Consider the following 21,213-nt stretch of genomic DNA (forward strand, 5'->3'; position numbering starts at 1 on the left):
TTTGGCATTACAGCTGAGCTGCAAACAGGGCTCAGTACCATATGCACATGTTCAGTGTGCCAGGCTGTGCCCTGAGGTGTCTGCCATAAGGCAGAATTAGAGATGCTGAAAATTTTCCAGGAAAACGCTGAAAAAGGCAATGAACCAAAATGAAAATGCTTCCTGAAAATGTATTGGCTTTCAACAACAGGGTCTGGAGTGTGTCCAGAGAAGGACAACAAAGCTGGTGAAGGGCCTAGAGCACAAGTCCTATGAGGAGCTGCTGAGGGAACTTGGGGTGTTTAGCCTGGAGAAAAGGAGGCTCAGGGGAGACCTTAGTGCTCTCTACAACTGCCTGAAAGGAGGTTGTGGCGAGGTGGGTGTCCATCTCTTCTCCCACATAACAGATGAAATGGCCTCAAATTGCACCAGAGGACGTTTAAGCTGGATATTAGGAAACATTCTTCACTGAAAGGGTTATCCAGAACTGAAACAGACTGCTCAGGGAAGTGGTTGAGTCACCATCTCTGGAGATATTTAAAAGATGTTTAGATGTGGTGCTTAAGGACATGGTTTAGTGGTGGACTTAGCAGTCCTAGGTTAATGGTCGGACTCTATGATCTTAAAGGCCTTTTCCAACCTAAATGATTCAATGTTCTATGATTCTAAGTTTCCCCATACGGTCTCCTAGTAGGCTGCAGGGATTTTACATCACAGGCAGAGCAGACACATAAATTACCTGAAAGGGCTTTTGGCTTAACTGCTACAGGATCAGCAGCCTTAGGAAACTTGTGTCTACTGAAGGTGGCAGTGCTTTCAAATTTGTGGTCTGCACCCCTCAGGGAAAAGATGAGAAGTAAGCCCTTGGTCAGATTTCAAAGGAAAACATCTTCATTATAAACTACTTTGGGTTCCTCTGGACTGATATATGTCAGTATTTTGGTAACCTGTAAGTCTGGTTACTGCAAAGACCCAGTTCTTGTGTTAACAGCCCAGAGAAACTTGGCTTGCTCTGGAATACGCAAAGAAAGATTGGGATTCACAGAAAGCTGCACTCTGCTTCCTGAAGCTGGTATGCTCCCAGCTCTCTGCTCTGTTGGCAAACAATCTCAAACTGTGTCTTTGCTGGGGCTTTAGAAACCATTACTTCATTTTGGGTAGAACATTTCAAAACGATGTTTCATGTTTTGTCTTTTAAATTTATCAGGAGAGTTTCATTCTCCACCCAGAAGAGTGACGATTCTTGTTTATTGTTTTGATAGATCCACAGGATGGAGATAGAATACAATGCATAATATACCTGGAGAAGTTTGGAAAATTACATACATTTTGATACTATGTCAACTATGTAAGCCTGAGAGTCTCTTACTGAACTGAAAGGACAATACAGAGATCCACAGTCCCAAACTGGCACCACTGCCAGATAGCCACTTCACCTTGTATTCCACATTTGGAATAAAAATGCAACTGCTTTATTGAGCGAATCAAAATAGGTGATTTTGCTATAAGTTTTTCAGTAACTTCTCTAATAAATCTGGGAACTCCTGGGATTTATCTGATGCTCAGCAGAGGAAGAGTTTACTTTCAATAGGTATCATCACAAGTATCATCAGACTCTGTCTTTACACCACTTGCAGGTTCAGAAATTCACATAAAACCAGTTTTATTTTGGAACTGAGTATTCTATTATGTACAAACCATTCCCGTTTATTTGCTTTTAGACCTGTTCATCTTCCCACTGGACAATGCTCTGTCCCTTTCTCAAAAGCATAGGTATCCTCATAAAACATCCTCTCCCAGGTTAATGTTAAAGCACTGCTTTTATACTGATCAGATATTTTTACAGGCTACTAACTCCGTATTTGCCAATACATAAGCCATCCAAAGAATCTGTCAGAACTTCCTGAAGACAGCCACATGCCAAAAAGAAAGGATAACAGTAAATCAGACTTCCCTTTATAAGAGCCAAAACTCAAATCTAGTATTCTAGGTAAAAGAAAATCCTACAATTTTACACGGAACCATCGCATTTTGTCTTTTGTTCCCCCCTCCCCCAATACATGTACTTGCAAGGGTTATTTTCCTGTCTGGATGAGTTAAACATGCAATATGATAGTTTTTCACTGCAATTTCACTGATGGCATGTGTTTAAAATGAAAATCAAAAGCATGACTCACCAAGTGTAGTGTTGCAGAGCTGTCATCTTATTTTTTAGTTGGATTCCTAGGTTTAACAAAGTGCTTAGCTCACACACCAATATGCTGCAGGTATTCATATGCACGGTATTTTGGAAGTGAAAGTCGAGGACATTCATGATTTTGCCCTTCAGTGCCAGGCAAATTCAGTTCTGCACATTTGGGTAGAACTAAAGTTGTCAAAGGTACATGCACAAAAACAAGGTCCAGTTTGATCTCACAGTAGTCTAGACACCAGAATTTCATGGAAACTCATGTAAACAATCAGTTAGACAGAGATCCAACTACTCTGTCCTAGATTAACTGGAAACAGGCTGTTCGCTGTTTCATCAAGCAGTCTTGGTGCCATTCAGAGCAAAGTTTACTGTCAGAGGTATGGAGTTTAGAATTAACAGCAATATAAAGCTATTGCAGTCATTACAGAATAATTCTTAAAATCCAATGACCACTTTGACTTTAATACCTCCAAATTCAAGTCAACCTAAAGATAAAACTAAATAATCTGCCAGAACACTTACTGCATTGCTAATGGGTATTAGAAAACATAACTGGGGAAAAAAAAAAAAAAAAAAAAACCAAAACCACCATAATGAAACCTCTCATATAGAATTTCTAATGATAGATCTAAAAACTCTTTACAGGAGGAAAGAGGGGGGGTGGGGAGGGTAGAGTCATATCACAGAGAAACAGAGGCACAGATTCTCAATATGACTTTCTTAAGACTTGCCAGCAGGCCATAACACAACTCAAACCTGAAGCCACTAGTCCTTTGCTTTGAAATGCAATTTAAAAACATGCAATCATCTTAAGAAACATGCTACAGAACAATACACACTTGATTTACCTCCACACAAACTGCAGTGAGAACAAATTCTACCTCTAATTCTACATAGTCTGTCTGTACCCACATGTCACCAGAGCTCACGAGTCCCACTATTGCACTAAATATATACGATGATGGGATGCACAGAACTTCCAGTTCAAAAATCCTTCTGGATGTCCTGTTTCTTAGACCCATGGTGGAGGATACAGCCCATTCTGGTACAGAAAGGGAGGGATGACTGGAAACAAGTGGCCCCTGCTGTCTGGGCATCCTGGCAGCTGCCTCAGCTGATGAGTACATGGCAAGATGGCGTTTTTAAAAAAAAAAACCTTTTCCCACACAAACTTTAATGAAACTCAACTTCGGTGAATAAAAAAAGACACCAAAGCGTTGCTCTTGTTCCCCAGTACCCTGCCTTCTTGAGATAAAAGAGGGAAATTAAGCAGGCTATTAGGGAAGGGGCAACAAGTTCAATATGGGTGGCAAAAATCTGAAAAAAAAGGAGTTGTTGGGGTTTCTTTCCTCTCCCTAACCAGGCTTTCTTTTTTTTTTTTTCCTCCTCTTGAAATCGCACTTTCAACCAGTTTCACACGGAGCTGCGGCCCACCACGACTGTGACCCTCCCCAGCACTTTGGCGCTGCGGGAGCCGCCGGCCCAGGCCCGGCCCGGCCCCGCAGGCGGGGGGACCCCGGGCCGGCCACAGCGGGGAGTGCCGCCGCCCCCCCTGGCGTCCTCCCGACGGCGGAGGGGCCCCTAACACGAGGGACAACGTCTGGAGGCGCTGACAGAAAAGGAAGGGCGCTTACTGCCTCTTTGTTGACGACAAGCAAATAAAAGACCCGTCTATTGTACCTGCTCCTTTTCCTACTTCATTTTTTTCCATCACCGCAGGCAGCATATGAACTTTGAGATAGTGCATTTTTTTTCCAGCCTTTACTTCAACTTGCTGCATTGCTCGAGATGCTTCTCAAGATGCCTTTATCAAAGTAACTCCCAACTTAGACTCTTCTTATCCCATCACCTTGCGGGTCTAAAATCAGAAAGAAGCGGGAGCTTCTGAGATTTGTGGGAAGTGAGAGGCAGGGCCGCCTGAGAAGCACCCGCCGCCGCCGCCTCTCCGCGGCCCGGCACAAGAGCTCCCGGCAGGCAGGATCCGTTTCAAGGTTAAAAAACCCCAAACCCACGAGGAGCCCCAAAAAGTCAATCGTTCGGGCTCCAGCTGCAGCCTGGAGCCCGGGACGGCGTCTCCCCCTAGTGTCGGACCGCGCCGCCGCCGCCATCTTGGCTCGGGTTTCTCTCTCCCACACCGCCCTCTGCAGCTCGGTTCCCGGCTGTGCCTGCATGAACGAAAGGGCTCAGGCTGAGGGGGGAAAAAAAAAAAAAAAAATTCTATATAAAAGGAGTCCAGAGCGGTCCATCCAGTCGGGACGGACTGGTCAGAGCAGACCCACAGCGTTCCCCAGAACACCAATGCCTCACGGGCCTGGCCACCTCTGCACCAACACAGGGTCCCCGGCTGTTCACCTGACAGGAATCTCTCCTTGTCTCACAAAAAGATGCCAACTGCAGGCGGCATGAAGTTGTACTAAAGGCGATCAGTCTGTTTCTGCAAGCATGTCACCAGCCGGACATGTTTCTGCCCCATGCCAGTGCATTGTGGTGTGGTACCACCAGGACAGATGTATGGTGAGCAGTGAGCAGGGCCAGGAGGCGCAGGCACAGACACACCTGCCCACCCCGACTGCATTTTGCTAATTAGATTCTTCAAAGCAACAGATTAGTATATTGCTGTACTATTCAGTGATGTATTTACTGCTGCAAAGCTCCAGATGCTCTGTAAGCCACAATAATACAGTTAAGTGGAAAATGAGTCATTTAAAACCATAATGACTATCATAGCGTGACTCCACTGACAACTAACCACAATGATAACACTGCAGGGTGGATGATACGTGTGTGTACGAGCCACCATCTCACCGCACTCCACCCAGCCGTCACTGCCCCGCCTCGCTGCTTGGCTTCGTGAAAACTGATTTTGTGACTCCTGGGTGAGCCGGGCACCCAGGTCTCGGCTGTGAGGAGGTAAGGCCACCCCATTCAAAGCAGAGCGCAGTTCTCATCCAGAGCAGCAGGCTGGGGGGCTCGCACCGCAGGGGCCCTGGGAGCAGGGTGCGTGCAGGGCTGCCGCCCTTTCCGAGGGGACTGGGTGCTGGTCAGACACCAGCCGTGTTCATGGGGCCAGACAAATTTTCAGGTGCTTGCTGTGGCTTCTCTGGGGGACAGGTGGGTGTGTAGCCTGGTCTTCTTGTGGGAAAGGGGATGAAAGCTCTACTGCTTTGGCTCTCAGCCTGGCCAAAAAGCAGCCAGGGCCATGGGGGGGCCATGCTTTGCTGCTGGCTCCTCAGGCCCTGCGTGAGGAAATGCTGCTCGAGGCATGCAGCTCCTCGTGAGATTGAGGAGAGCTTGTACAGCATCAGGGAAATGTTAGCTCTCCACTGATGTGGCAAAGGTGACTAGGGAAGAAGAGTTAAAACCGGGGCCAAGCTTTCTGCTGGTATGAAGCAGACAGCTCTGATGATTTCAAAGACACCATTTTAATTTATGTCCTCAGAAAAATTGGCATTAATTTTTTTTCACATCTTCAAATGAAGTAATTCTCTTACTTAGTCCTTGTCTAATCCTTTCAAAAGTCAGGTAACGGAAAAAACAGACCGATGTCCTCACTAAATGCTGAGGCTTTGAGGAGCTGACATACACTAACTCATATCCTACATCTATTTGCTACAGAGAAGCATCTTTTATTCCCTTAACATAAGCAATGTGCTTTGTTGCTATACTGTAGCACCATGCAATTTAAGCCTAACTCTCCAAAATACGGTTGCTTTTATCTAGCTGAATGCTCTAGGTACAGACTACTTCTGGTCCTCTATTAAATGTGATAAAGCAAGGTCACTCCTTAGTCAACCTGATCACTGCCTGCCACAGCACCGTTGAGAATTCTGTCATTTATGCAGGGGAACAGGAGAGCTCCTCACAGATCAGACACTCATAAAAATAATTTACAGCTACATTCACCTTGCACGAAACAGCATTGCCATCCCATCAGCCTACACATATTTCAGTCTCTCTTTAACTACCCTCTTGTGGTATCTCTGAAGAACGACAGCCTTTTCTAACAGGCTAAAATAAATCCAGCTCTACTTGGCCATTTGAGTATTAACCGAGACAAAACTTTCCTTTGGAGGCAAGTAACTGGTGGTTGGTTTAGAGGTATGGATGTTTTTTTTTGGTTGGTTGTTTTTTTATCAAATATGCTCCATGTTTGCCCCAAATACCCTGAGGGCCTTTAAAAACAGGAACAACTGAAAATTCCAGGATGTTTATACTTGCATTTTTAGTCTTTAAAAGAAAAAAAAGAAAAAAAAAATGTTTCCAAGCTTTTGATGCTAATGCAATTTCTGCTGCATCTGAAAAACCCAACCCACCACTGAATCAATGGAAACTAGTTAAGGACTTTGAAGATGCAAAACAGAAGATGCATTTCACCAACTTACAGTAATATTATATATAAGTAAAGTCTCTATGTAATCAATTGATCAAGTTATTACTTAATTATTTTCTTGTCTTGAAATAAAGATGATTGTATTGGGAGTGGAGGTTCCTAGGGCTAAATGCAAATTTTTCAGTAGTGAAACATATAAATCCAATCAAGACAAATGCTATGCTCTGAGTGAGTTTCAATACTGAGCAATAGTGATGATTAAACAAGCCACACTAGGTGGTAAAATACAGCCTTAAAAACATAGGCCTTATCAACTTGGATCAATACTTGAGGTTCTCGAATTATCAATAAATAAGTAAACCCATTATTTTATGGAGATAATTTCAACAAATCTAGGACCTCATGAAGTTGTTAACCTGGGTAAGGGTTAAAAGCACTTTCTAAAGACAAAACAGCAACCCAGAAATCCCCTGTGTCTTATCACCAACTCTGCAATTTACCTGATTCAGGTTATTTTTATTCTTGTAGTGACTAAGGCAGTAACCTAGTTCCCTTGGGTGACTCTTGGGATGACTCACACAATATGTGGCTGGTATTACACGGGTGACAGTGTTCCCAGCTGCACTCTTCCCATTTATAGAATGGGGATAAGGGTATAGTCAAGTCTCTATTACCAGACCATCAGAGGGAACATCAAATGCAGTGATAGCAATCTACAGGAAAGGCCTCAGCAGAAAGCAGCAAAAAGAACGTGTGAGATTGTGGGATGCCATTGTGATTTCATACTCTACTCCTTGCTGTGTAGAGCCTCATCCCTGTGATACTGTGCCTGACATTGTGAGTGCATTTTGATGTATATAAGTACATGTGTTTCTATATGCAGACAAACAGTGCACAAGTGAGTAGGGGGATATTCTTTATGACCAGGAAACGTCTTTCTGCTAAAATTATTTTAGTTGCAAGATACCTGTGGAAAAAGAAAGGTATGTGTCCCCCAACCCCACAGCTGGCAGAAAGGGACTGTGCTGGACACTGCCAACTCCATGATAAACACTTGGAGGCGTTGCCAGCTGGGAACTTCCACAATGCCCATGGCCACAAGCAGTCTAAGCCCCTCCAGATGGAGACAGGGCACAGGGAGAACAGTCTGCCCTCAACTGTAGCTTTGTTTCTTCTTGGCTAGCAAAAATCTGGAGTCTTATAGTGGTTTCCACAGCTAATTCACAGAGGCCTTCAATTTTCACTCTGGTCTTTCTCTAGCACTATGAAAAGTTTTTTTGCATTATAGCAGCACTGAGAAACACTCACTTTCCCCAGTCAGGGTAGCAAACTCAGTGCAATCATGTAGTGAGAGACAGACTGCGTCCCAAAGAGTTTCACATAAAGAATGGCTAGGATTGGTACTTTACAGTGCAAAGGAACGAAGGAAGATCTGATGAGACTGCAAAATCAACAAAGGAGGAGGTAGTCCCACCGCTCATTTGCATGTACTTCTCTAAACCAGCTAAGTTAGGGGCTAGTCTCCATCCGGAGTTAAGGAAGAGTCACCTTCAAAAGGCAATTCAGGCCATTTAAATTGGGATCCTGCTCCAAATCGCCTTCTGAAGCTATGGATGAGTATGCCTCCAAAGACGGCAGTTGGAGTCCAAAGAAGAAAGTTGTTTTATCCAGGTGAGACTTAACCAAGTCACTGTGGGAGCAACAGAACCCTGTATAATTTGAGTCTTTGGTCACTGAACCACAGCTTGCTCTTCTTTCTTGCCAGAAACAAAAGCAGCAAGCCAAGTAGTTCCTCTGTAAATGCAATACAACCAATGGTCTGTTACCTTGTTCCAGGTGCCCCAGGTGGCTTTCAGCAGAGGTCACCTGCACATGTGAAGCAGTAGTTAGAGTTCAAATTATCAAGAATTATACTAAATATTTACTTAACAAGGCACAGCCACAGCAAATGAGAATACTTTCAGTAAAACCCTCCCCCAACCTCCATTTGCCTATCTTCCAGTCCAGCAAGGACTACTAATTTTCATGAGCTCATACAGGCAAAGGTAAAAGAACAAAAATATACAGTCTGTAGAAAAATGTGCAGTGTTTATTGCTGCCTATAATAGATTTGTCTATCACATGCCATGAAAGAGAACGTGACTGGCAAACAGGCAAGAGAGTATCAGTAAGGTATGAATAGCAGAAGAACAGGTAGAGCTAGGTATGTAGTAAGCAAAAGCGAAGATGACAGTATAGAAAGCTAAAAAATACGGGACAAAGCACAGCACAAAATGAACATTGTATAAGGGAACAAATGTTATGACTGCTTTCAAAGAATCATTTCCTATATACTGCTTTAGTTGGCACCTCAACTGGTGACAGGGACCTGCTAAGTAGAAAACTAGTTGGAGTGTAGGAAGGTAGGAGCTTTAAAGCATAAAGCAAAGGTCCCGAGTATTGTAAGCATAATAGCTCAGGGTTTTTCTATGATCCAAATCTCTCACCCTATGGAATAATACCCTTATGACTCATTTCATTCCTGCAGGTGGTATTTGGCATGGTCTTTAAATGAACTTCATTTCTTCAATACTAGTGATTAAAAACTAGAGGATTTAAGACAAATATCTTGAATAGAAAACCCTGCTAAAAAAAAAAAGATTAAATTGTCTGTTTCTGCAAGCTAATGTCCGTATATCAAACTTTTGAAAAAAGCAGTGAATGCATGCGAAAAAGTTTAAAAGCATTAAAAATCTTGTTTCATCTCTTACTGGAGCTTTCAGGCATATTCCTCTGAACATCACCACTCTTATAAGAAGACCAGACACTCAGATTTTCAAAGGCACATAGCCACTTGTATTGAATTCAAAGGGACTGAAATGCCTCAATGCTTTCCGGGACACTGGGAGTGAGGGTTCATTGGCTTGATTGGGAATTAAGGACCATCAGCTGGAGTATACTTAGCACCTGGGAGGACAAGGATCATAGTCTGTACAATCCGATTCCACATTTCTTCCCTCTGAAGACACTGACAAAGCTGTTAGGACTCCTATTGCAGTGCTCTGAGATGAGCCTGGGAGAGGATGATCTCATTAGATCCTCTCTCATGGGGCCCCTCACGCTCTACCTGTGTAAGCTTGTTCCAATAGTTTTCATCCTTCTACAGCCATCTGTAACTGGTTTCCTTCAGAAACTTGGAAGGTTTTATAATGATGTGCATCCATATGACCGAGATAAGTATTCCTCACAGGAAAGAAGAGAAAAAAGCTCTTTTTGTACATTATACTACTATTGTATATTCTGCACAGTTTACACAAAATTGGATTTTAAAAAAGACGTAGGGCTATTATTTTCTCTTAGTTACATGGTTGAAATTCAGGGAAATTTCACTTTCATCAAATTTACATGGGAGAGAGAGTAGAAAACAGACAGAAGTGCCACAAGTCTGAAGAGAAAAACAAAACCAAACTTGAATATATGGCTGCATAGATTTAATTTTTTACCAAAACAAATGGCAATTACTGAGGGAGAAGAAAGATTTCACAAGTCGTGCTCAATAAAGCAAATTTCAGTGTCACAAGCTACCTCTGCCAAAGTAACTTGGATAAAGGTTTTGAAGTGTTTGCAACACGCTTGTAAAAAAACCCACCTGAAAATCATGTATCATGAGGAGCTATTTTTTTTTTTTCCCACAAGAAAACACCACAAAGGCTGTACTATGAAGATTTGTACTAAACAGTTTGCAAAAAATTGGACATATCTATGTACCAATTGTTCATAGTAACTGACAGCAATATCTTTAGCTGATGAAAACTGGTAAAATGCCATTGGCTTGTGTGAAACTGCACAAATTCACAAAAGGGCTTGCATACAGCCACGTACATGAGCATGGGACTATCTTGAAAGACCAACTGGTCAGTTAACTAAAAGCTAAGGTAAGTAGGGTGTTACTACATTTTAAAGGATCTGGACAAGCCAAGGATCTGGTCTCCTTTTTGTTACTTTTTTCCTGATTACTACTATTTTAATAAGATGACTTATAGAAGTTTGCATTTCCTTTACATTTTTAATAGCTATTTCTTCTGAATAAAACCCCACTCTTGGGAAAAAGTATTTCTTCCCCATAGCAATGATGGGGTACTCCACACAAAGAAGCACCTAGCAGTTTAGTTCACATTTTTTAATAACATGGCACAATTTACATTACACAAGTCTTCGCTGATGAGGAAACATGCTGAAGATTGAGAGCCGCTTCACTTTTCTTTTCACATAGGATCTAGAAAGGACTTTATTACATACAGGATAAACAGCAAAAAGGTTCGTATATAACAATCTCTTTACAATACTGAAAGCTACCACTACGGTTCCAGTGTACATATTCTTCAGGGTTGGGTTTTTTTTGTACTTTTCCTTTTGTTCTTAAAAAAAAAAAAAACACTGCACAACATCTGGAGTTCACAAAATCTGAAGCTCACAACTAAACCTTCAGTTGACTACTAAAATAGATCTCTGATCATTAGAAACAACTGTCTGTAGTTAACTTTTCTTTTTTTTTTTTTTTTTTTTTTTTTGCCAAAACAGGATAACAACTTCAGATAGCACTTTAATACACTAGAAGACCAATGGAACTAATTTTATTTCATACATATATTTTACAGTCCAGTAGACAAGATATTGAATTCTCTCTGATAAAGTCATATTCTCTCCAAATATTTAGACAAGGAACTTAACGCATTATAAAAAGGTGTGTTATGAAAAGACAGATTTCAGAAGATTGATGCATATTTTTAGAAAGGACGATGTTCTTCATGTTATTTCATGTCTTCTATGATTAGGGAACAACAAGGCTGACCTGTTAACTATTCACAGACTTTATTACCAACTGATATACAATAAATTGCATTATGAAATCTGCATCAGAGTTCATTAATGAAACTACTGATCCACAGTGAAAACATATCCATCATTTAGAAAAGTATTAGCTTTCTTGTAGGATTTGTTTCAGTGTAGCTAAAAATCACTTAACAAAAAAAAAAAGTGTGTGTACAGATAAAAACAACACACTGTCAATAAAAACACACATGAATGGCTATAAGCAGATGTTCTTCCAAAAATAAATTTGACTTGTTAAGTGACGAAGGTTCTGGAAAATATCCAGCATTTGATTACTCTGTTTAACCCAGATTAATGTGAGTGAAAACCAATCTGTCATGATTCCAGTATCAGTGATTACAGATTGCTAACCCTGATGCGTTCTAAGGAATACATGAGCCGCAGTAACATCAGCATCTCGATGCAGGGGTTCAGACAGAAAACTACACTTCTAACGGGCTGTTTCTTCATCAAAACAAGCAAGAGAAATAGGCTTCTATTATAGATGAGCTTGTTCAGGGAAAATATGACTTTAATTATGTTGTGTGTTGAAAAGGCTCCTTTGAGTTATACAGGCTTTTGTGAAAAGCCTTAAAATTCATTGCATAGTTGAAGGGGTTTAGCTGTCTATAACAATATATGTAACACAGCATAAGCAGACTGTGTTGATCAATATTAAGTTTGCAAATAGCACAGTTTAAGAAGTATTAATGTATTATGTTACTTAATTTTATCTATTTACATTTGTACAAAGTAAAGCTTTCATCTTACCCTTTTTGCATATATGAACCATTAACCCATGAAGCAATCTTTTTACATAAATATCTACAATTGTCTTCACTTCTGGTCTGAAAGAGCTTTGTATGGTTGACATTGGTGGCGGTTTGTTTCTAGTCAAATCATTGATATTAATGTCTTGTTCTTCAGTTCAAATTTTGAAATTTTAAAACTAGAAATAAAACAGAGTAGGAGACACGAGGAACATATGGACTTGGCTAAAAGATCTGGAAAATTTCAACATATAATATACAAAAAAACCATTTCAAAATCTTTGCACTCAGGTCTATACATATCGTACAGTGGGTCACATCCCAGTCTGTATCAATGACTAGTAAGAAGGTCTTTACATTATGTTCATTTACAATGTTCTGTCCCTCTTTCTCTGGTTTTTATTTAGTCTCACTCTGCTTATCGAGCTTCAATGTCCTTGAGGGTGTGAGAAGGAGGCCTCTCTCTCATCTCTGTTGACAGAGGAGTAGTCCTTCTGGGAGAACCAGGCCGAGGTCCCAGAGTAGAAATAAGAGGTGGAGGGGCACTGAGAGCTGCTGTGGGGGGAGTTTTATTGAGGATGCCATTTTGGTGTCCCGTCGGGGGACTGACTCTGGGGTAGTGCATGCTAGGAAGTCCTGGCGTGATTAAGCTTGGGTGAGGCAGGTGCCCATCCAAGGCGGCAGGGTGAACTGAGTGCAGGCGTGCATGTTCATAGTCCTCTCTGAGCATGTGCAACCGCTCCCTATCATCCAAGTGGTTGCCCCTCTCATGCTCACGTCGAGGGTCAACAGAGAGAGGGTGGTGGTGATGGTGGTGGTGATTGTAATCGTGAGGTTCCCGATCCCTGAATGACCTGTCTGCTTCATATAATCTTGGCGTAGAAAGACGATGAAGGGGGTCATTTCTTAGCAAAAAGTCTCTGCCCAGGGGGTCTCTCCGATGAATATCTAGCTCTCTGTATGGATCTCTTAAGGGATCTCTCATTGGATCCCAGTGGAAAGAAGGATAGGGGAAACGTTCTCCACCAGGAATTGGGCTAATTCCCATAAAAGGGGTCATCATACGAGTCCTATCCAGGCCACTGATGCTGTTCATGTGATGTATACCAGTTACACCTACAGTCATGGGCATAGACACTAAAGGACTTGGGTGGACATTAGATGTAGATATAGGTGGTGGCTGATCAGATGACCTATGAGTCTGAGGTCCCTCAGGTTGAACATCGTGGTCTTCCTTTCGCTCCTCCTTCACTTTGACTTCATTGCTTTTCTTCGGATTATCATATGCCGGCTCATTCTTCCTCTCAGTCTCACGGTTTGAAGTACTATTAGGCCTGGTGCTCTCCACAACAGGGGGCCTAGCATAGGGTGAAGGAACTCTGGGCATTTGCTTAGACTCTTCCACCACTCGGCTTTCATGGCTCAGGCCTTCTTTCTCTGAAATATAGTTGTCCTTCACCTTGTGCTCTTCAACATTAATTTCCTTCCGAGATTCGGAGTGATCCCTCTCTCGTTCTTTTGGTTTCTCTTTTTCTCGAACCTCGGGATTCAGATGGCTCCTGATCTGCTCAGTTGAGCTGCGATTATGTCCGAGGGAGTTTACTGGATGGATAGGTGCTGGCGAAGGATGGCTGGAGTGTCTTTTCTCAATGCTCTCCCTAGAACAAATAGAAGTGTAAAAATGAAGGCATGAGAAACTCTGCAAATAAAACATCAAGGGTGTCTGACTTTATAGTCATTGCTTTGCAGAAAGCTAGTAACATGCACCATTAAATGCACTGTTCCTTTTGCACCCCCAAAACACCAGAAGAACATCCCATCTCTAAACTAGGCCTATTCTATTATCTCAACCCAGAAGAAGATCCCTGAAGCTGCTTTGTGAATAATCTGTTTGAGATTTCAAACACTGAAGTCCATTGAAGGTTCCCAAGGGAATTTAGCTCTGCTACCTATATTTCTAAGACAATGGCCGTAACTGCTTGCAAAGAAAAGAGGTAAAAATGAAAACAATAATTTCATCCGAAAAAATGAGGTAATGAAATCTAAATTACACAGTTAATAGTATTTTACCTGCTTCTTCTATTAAGAATACATTTGGGAAAATACATGACATTTTGTTCAACTAACTTTTAAAAACAATTCTAGACCTATGTATGTTACTAATTTCTTATGTTTATTCTCTTCAATATTCTAGCTTTTCAATTTACTTCTCACAGTTCAATTTACCACTTAAAACTGAAAACAAAAACCTCTCAAGACACCAGTACTGATGGTGTCAATCCACCTCTCTGAACAGGTAGGCACTTCCCTAAGTGTGCAATGACCCTCAGTGCAAATGTTATAATAGAGGCAGCCATCATGTATAGATTATGCTTTGGCTTCCTCAGCACAGATCAGTCTACCCATATGCCCATCATTCAGGCTAGCTCTGTAAACATCATCTCTCCGGAGTCAGCTGTTCTTCAGGTAGTCAACCCTTTCCCATTTCTAAGGTAGAGCAAGCAGAGCAGGGACAGGGCCAATGCATCTCCGTGCCAATGCTGGGAGTCTCAAAATACTGTGAATTCATTCTATCTTTCAAACCTATTTATATTGCACAAAAGATTATAGAATTATTGTTTGGCGGTGGACAAAGACCTAAGTTAGTGAATGGATTCTGTACCAATTATTTTCTGGAAGCAGTGTTGACCAGAAGTTCTTATGGGCAACACTGAGTGAAAAAGCTTTCCTATTTAAAATGAATCAAATTTGTAAGGTAAATCTAATTCCTCAGTTCCAATGTTTTTAACCTCTCACTAATTTCAGTTCATCTCCGAGTTGGAGTCTCTCCATAAAGGCAGCTCCAGATATTCAGTGTTGGACACGTGCTGTTTGCTGAGCAGGGGAATTCTGTTCCATGTGAGGTGATGGACAATGTGCTGTTAAAGGCAAAAGTGAGGGATAAGCAGTGAGGCCCTCTGAAATCCCAACCAGCTCCACTTTACATGGTTTCTCTTTGGGTGCTGCAGTCTCTGCGTAGCAATGTGTAAACTGAACACACTTGGACGAGGACAGCAGGTTGAAACTCACTCTGGACAAGATGAGCAATACTGGTTGGCTGAAGGGCAACTCTGAAGTGGACACTTGCTCCTTCACCTATACAATTTCTGCCACCTACTTTTTTTGCTGAGCTGAACCGTATAAGATTTCTACCTGTAGGTACTTTTGGATGGTGAAACTGCAGCAAGTGCAGCAAAAATATCTTTGAAAAGGAAACTCTCATTATTATAATCTAACCAGACGTATCTTTTGCTGTGTCAAGACTGAACTGTTGAAACTGTCATTTTATGGGCCGTGTCTGAGAGACCTACAAGAGTCCAGAATGTGACTGTTAGAAAACATGTGTAAGGTGGAGCATTTGATACCAGAACTGCCTAGTCTGCGCTGACTACCAATTAACTCCTTGATATCAAGTTCTGCATTGATTGACTATGTCCTAAACAGTCTGGAAGTTGTATCCTGGCTCTAATTTCCCTCCTTTTGCTTTCCACCAAAAGTTGAGGCACTTGATATAACAGCTTCCAGTTTGGACACAGTGCGACCAAGTCAAGGCATTCCACTGAAGGCTTCTCAATGTGAAGACTCAATTCTTTTACTCTGTTGGGAAAGCAATGGCTTGTGGATTCTATAATACCTCATCTTTTATTTATTTTGCTCATGGGACTAGTTCAGAGGGCACCCTTAATTGTTTTATTTCACTAGGAGGGCTAATTGAGTCCTTTTGCTGATATTTAATCAATTTTCCATGTAACTGATGAATTCTAAATTACGCATAAAATTTAGAGAAAATAACAGGCATTTTCTGTAACTAAAGAAAAAAATATGTGTAACCAAGATAACATATTCCTTTGCCAATTTCATCCTATTCCATTACAGTGATGGTATTATCTCAAGAGGCTATTGATTATATAGCTCACTTAAGTCAACTACATGTAGTTCAGTGGTCAGAGAGGGGGTAATCTTTTATCTTCAGATTTGTCAAGGACGCCTTAGGTTAATAATATGGAAACACCTTTGGGCCTCTGTCTCTACAAAGAAGAAACTTAACATCATGTTCTCAAATGAACTTATTACTAAGTAAGGTATGTTTTGAGGCTGTATGCTACACTGAAAGATACTGAGTATCTTATGTGGAGTACTTTGCCTCATGTTGATAAAAAGATAAACAGATTCTTGTTTGGGTTTTTTGTTTATTTGTTTGTTTAAATGCTCTAGGATTACATACACTGAAATGTCATTATTAGAATGGAATTGCTGTGACTTCTTTTAAACAAAACAGCACTGAGAAGGAACAAATCCTATTTTTCACAACAGCCATTTTTACTGACTTTTCCCTAATACTGGGCTGGAATAAGGGAGTCCTTAAAACAAAAAAACCCTCCACCGCTACAAACAACGTTCCTGGAGAAAGTGGGGACTGTATCAGGACACTGCAGTGTAACTCCCCAGCCAGAGCTGCACCTAGGAAAGACTCACAGACTGTAGTTTCATATTATCTAAGCTATCTTGAAGGATTTACCCTATCTCAGTCCAGCTGGGAGGGGGCTGCGGGACACCGGCCATACAGCTTACCCGAGGAGAGCGACCGGTGATTCACTGCACCTCACTCTAACACCAATCTTAGATGGGGAAGAGCCAAGCTAAGAGGTACCTCTGAGGCACCTTTCCACTGATAACTGAAGAAACCTAGATAAATGCTTTTGGCTAGACAGCCCTCCTGGGGGGCTGATAAAGTTAGACCGTTGATGACAGGATGATTTTGAGATGAAATCATACCTCCAGGTGTGATTCCCAGTTCTTCCTGTTTGAGCAAATTAGCTTAAAATAGGTAAAAGACTAGGACCTCAACTAGAAAGCAGGGCTACATCCTCAGCCCACTGGGTGCCACTGAAGATAAAAGAATAGGTATGAGAGGCTCACAAACTGCTCCACACAGGGAGCATGTCTCCAGGAAGGGATTCTCAGCATCTTCTCATACAGGCAATAGTGTGAGCATGCTGCAAAGTAGAACTCTTCAAAACCACACAGATGTATGCACAGCAACGCTAGATTGGTGAAAACGTTGTACTAAACCAGTAGCCATAATTGTGCAGAAGTATGAAGTATGAATGACGCTTATTTTTAAACTCTCAAATTATTGAAAAGAAGTATGTTCTGAGCTATGATATGGAGTTCAGGCAATGCCAAAGCAGCTTGCAAGGAATGTATTTTGGAAAGGGAATTTCTTCAGCAGGAACACTTCGTAAGTAAACAACAAAACAGCAACTGAAATAATCACATAATTCTAAAGACTACCCATATCATTAGTAACTAAAATGCTTTGCCATTCAAGCCAGTAAAGTTACTCACATGCTTAAGCATTTTGCAGGACAGAATCCCCAATTTGTAACAGCAATTTATTTTGAAGCATTAACACCAGACATGAAAATAATGAAGCTATGCTACCAAACAGAAAATATTCCAAATGGAAAATGTAGGTGAAAAGATCTGTAGTTTGACTTGCTCTTCAAATTTTACAACAAGATAGAAAAGCTCTTAAATCTATTTTTAGAATATCTAATGTGTTAGCATAACTTCTTTTAGAAAATGCTACTAATGCGTATATTTGGGTTAGTGACAGAGAAGTCAGAAAAGCACATCTCCTAAATATTCTTTTATGTTAAAAAATTAGAAACAAATAGCCATTATGTAGTAAAGTAATGTGCAAACTTAACAGGAAAGCCATTAAGCCACAACTGAAAAAGCTGAAATCAGCCTCTCTACATTTTTCAAGGAAGGCATGACACTTGCTGAATGGCAAATTCTTATAATTTGGTACTTAAATGTTAAGAGGAATTGTTACTGAGTTAACTATAATGGGAACAGTCCTGACAAAAAAAATATGACCAGGTTTTACTTTCCATTAACCCTTCCCAGCCTGGACATGTTAGCGTGCAAGTCCATGTAAAACACTGAATAAAAACTGTGCTTGAAGGTGTGTAACAGCAGTGCATGTGTGTGGGGCTTTTTTGAGGGGAAGTAAGGATCATTTCATGAACTGCATGCAATGAAACTTAATGTGGTATTGGAACAGGACATACCTGGTGCATTTTACACTGTTGTAATTTTACAACTTTATCATTGGTCCCTCTGGTCAGTCCAGTTTTGAAGAGGGAGGTAGTGTTAATTATTTTGCAGACAAAGTCCGATTTATTTAAGTATTTGAAGGTGCAGATATGCGTCTGATGGATTTTATAATCCTTTTCATCCTCTCAGGCACCTATCTCCACATTAAGTCTTCAAAAGACCTAAGACAACGTGACCCACAAGGTAACCGAGTGCGTGGGTCTGATTCTGTTCTCACTTGACACTGCCTGAACTCTGCTCTGGCAAAGCTCCTTCTGATGAAGTGTGGTGCAAGTGAGAAGAGAAACGAATGCAGTAGGAAACACCTGAGTTAGAAGCCTGCATCTTCCGTAGTGCCTCGCGCTGTAGGCAGCAATGGTGTCAACTCTCCAGGTGTCCCTCTACTGAAGCTCTGGTTTAACAATGTGCCAGGCTGGGAAGGGTTAAAAGCGGAACAGAGCCCCAAGCTTTGAACTAGACAATTCTTGGAAGTGTTCTTTCGTACCTTTCTTTGTCATCTTTACTAACAGATGAGTCTCGTTTATCTACATCTCTATCTCTGTCATGAGCTGCAGCAGATGAACTGCGCTCCAGCTCTCCTGGCTTCAGCCAGGGCGGAGGGGTCGGGAACGAAGGAGGAGTTCGGTGCAGTCGGTTCCAGGGCTCGTGAGGGTTGCTAAAGCTCTGCATACTGGGGCCATCCTTGTGGCCGAACATTGAGTTGGGTGCTGAAATGGTGAAGTGGAAAACAAAAAGGTTTAAGAAAAAGGTATGCTCTAGTGAAGGTACTTACCAAAAAAACTTTTACAGCACTCAGAGTTAAAATGAATACATATTATTGGGAGCTGGAAAAGGAAAGGAAATTAATAGAGATTCATTAGAGGGTCTCATTCCTAAAAATGGGCAGGCATCTGACAGCTGTTTTAATTGGAAAGGGAAATGCTGTGGATAAAATTGACAAGGGATGATGTAGTAAGATAAAAGTGACAATGATCCTTATTCCAAATATTTTGGAGACATCAGGAAATGACCATTATACAGACTATAAATAATGGAAACTTGTTGCATTTGATCCTGAACCAAAGTAAAATAGTATGTGACCAAAATCATGCCAGATTTGAAGTATGGAGAAAGAGAGTGATTTTTAAAAGGATGATCTTTTGTGACTGGCCAAATCTAGAGAAATGTTGATGATCCTGGACAAATAAATGCAGGTTAGTGATTTTTTTCCAGGCACATGTTCTTACTGGTGAGAAAGGAAAAAAAAATATGTTCCCATCCACAGCTAGGGATGCTGCACACATTAACTATTTTTGAACATGCAACAAAGCCATGAGAAAATTCACGAACTCCTTAGACTCACAGGTTCTAGAGTCTCTTTTTTTTTTTTTTTTTTTTTAAAACGAACAATGCAATGGTGACATTTAGCACTATCTTGAACCCAAACTATTAAGTAACTAACATAAAATAATTTACTGATGACTAAAAAATGCTGTTATTTAGAAGAAAAGGGTCGTTTTTCAAATTCCCATCTCTTAGTGGTATGTGGTCTAAGCAATGGGTAAAAAAGACAGCAAATAGTCACTATCACTCAATGTCCTGAATTACATAGCGAACGAGAATTCATAAACAGAGAGGTTACTCACTAACTGTCGGGTTCCCGAGTCCCCCGAAGGCATTACTACCCACTGCAGTGAGACCGCTGAAGGAAGCCGGTCGATTGAAAGGCTCTGCAAACCAACAGAAACAGCTGAAGCTCACTGGCATGTTGGTAATTATGATAAAGCATTAGCGTGTTATCCAACTGCATTACGTCTGCATGGCAGCTCAGTCTGTGCCCACCAGTGGTTGAACATCTTCCTCCCACAACACAGCAGTGATTGTGAGGGAGGGGGACATAAAAAAATGTTGTGGTTTTTTTTTTTTGTTTGTTTTTTTAATGACAGCATGCATTGGATTGTCTTACTAGAAAAACTTCCTCTTCAAAGAAAAACAAGATGTTAAAATATACGTGGTATTGAGGCCTGTGCTTCAGCATAAGTAGCTACTTAATATAAAACCTGCAAACATCTCCACTATTATTTCTTTTTATTCCCTTCCAATTCAATTCCATGGGCTTTCTCAGGAAATGTCCCTGGCTAGAAAGACTATTATTAACTATATAATCTGCTCCCAACACTTTCATCAGGCCACGTCTCCTAAACCATAGCCCGGATATAAATAAAATGTCCTATTATATTGATATGTCCTGCTGAGCTGAACATTTTGTAATTCTCTTGATATTTATTGCTAATACTATACAAAAAACTAGTATGGACTGAAAAATATAGGAATAAATAGTTAATGCATACAGGGTATAGGTAAGTCACATGAAGCAAATTCTCTTCTCACTTTATTTTGGAGAAGTAGTTTTTTGATGAAACTACTTCTGACAAATACCAGCACAGAGAAATGGAAGACCAAGCCCAGCATTTTCCATAGGCAGCTAAGTGCAGAATGATAAACCTATATTGTGGATCTCCTGTACCAATTTGGTGATCCTCCCAAATCCTTCCCTATGCCAAATAAAATGCCAATTTAGAGTCTTGATCTTGGATGCTCCTGTAGGCAGCAGACCACCTCGTTACAACGTCAGTAAGTTAGGAGGGAAATGACAACATCTGGTAACTTAGGTGTTCCATTTTTAAATGTGTATTCACTAATTTTCACTAACAGACACATTTGAGGCCAGATCAGAAGATTTTAAGGATATATTTCCCACTCACTTAAATGGAAAAGCAGACATCTAAGTAGGAGTTAGAGAACCAAAGCCTTAACCTTAAGGTATTTTTGTTGTCTTGTTATAAACATAACTACAGTGAAACCTAACCAGCGCTGTCACTCCGCTCCTCTAGTGTCCAGACCGTGTTCAGAAGTAGTTCAAAACATGCTGTCAGTGATACTAGTAT

At 41.1% G+C, this 21,213-nt stretch overlaps 1 protein-coding gene across 6 annotated transcripts in view; it reads right to left on the reverse strand.

Annotated features, from left to right (window-relative positions):
* Nucleotides 1-10,644: 10,644 nt before the first annotated feature.
* AUTS2 (activator of transcription and developmental regulator AUTS2) overlaps nucleotides 10,645-21,213 on the reverse strand; it is a 793,559-nt gene continuing 782,990 nt past the window's right edge. For all 6 annotated transcript variants that reach the window (XM_042791833.1, XM_042791837.1, XM_042791835.1 and 3 more), the window contains 3 exons: nucleotides 19,912-19,995; nucleotides 18,771-18,993; nucleotides 10,645-13,779 (listed from right to left, as the gene is read on the reverse strand). In XM_042791833.1, coding sequence (XP_042647767.1) covers nucleotides 12,540-13,779; nucleotides 18,771-18,993; nucleotides 19,912-19,995 — 1,547 coding nt within the window. In that variant the 3' untranslated portion in view covers nucleotides 10,645-12,539. The remainder of the gene's footprint in view (nucleotides 13,780-18,770; nucleotides 18,994-19,911; nucleotides 19,996-21,213) is intronic.

This window comes from Tyto alba, unplaced genomic scaffold (assembly GCF_018691265.1).
Source record: "Tyto alba isolate M040663 unplaced genomic scaffold, T.alba_DEE_v4.0 Super-Scaffold_19, whole genome shotgun sequence".
Lineage (NCBI taxonomy): Eukaryota > Metazoa > Chordata > Aves > Strigiformes > Tytonidae > Tyto > Tyto alba.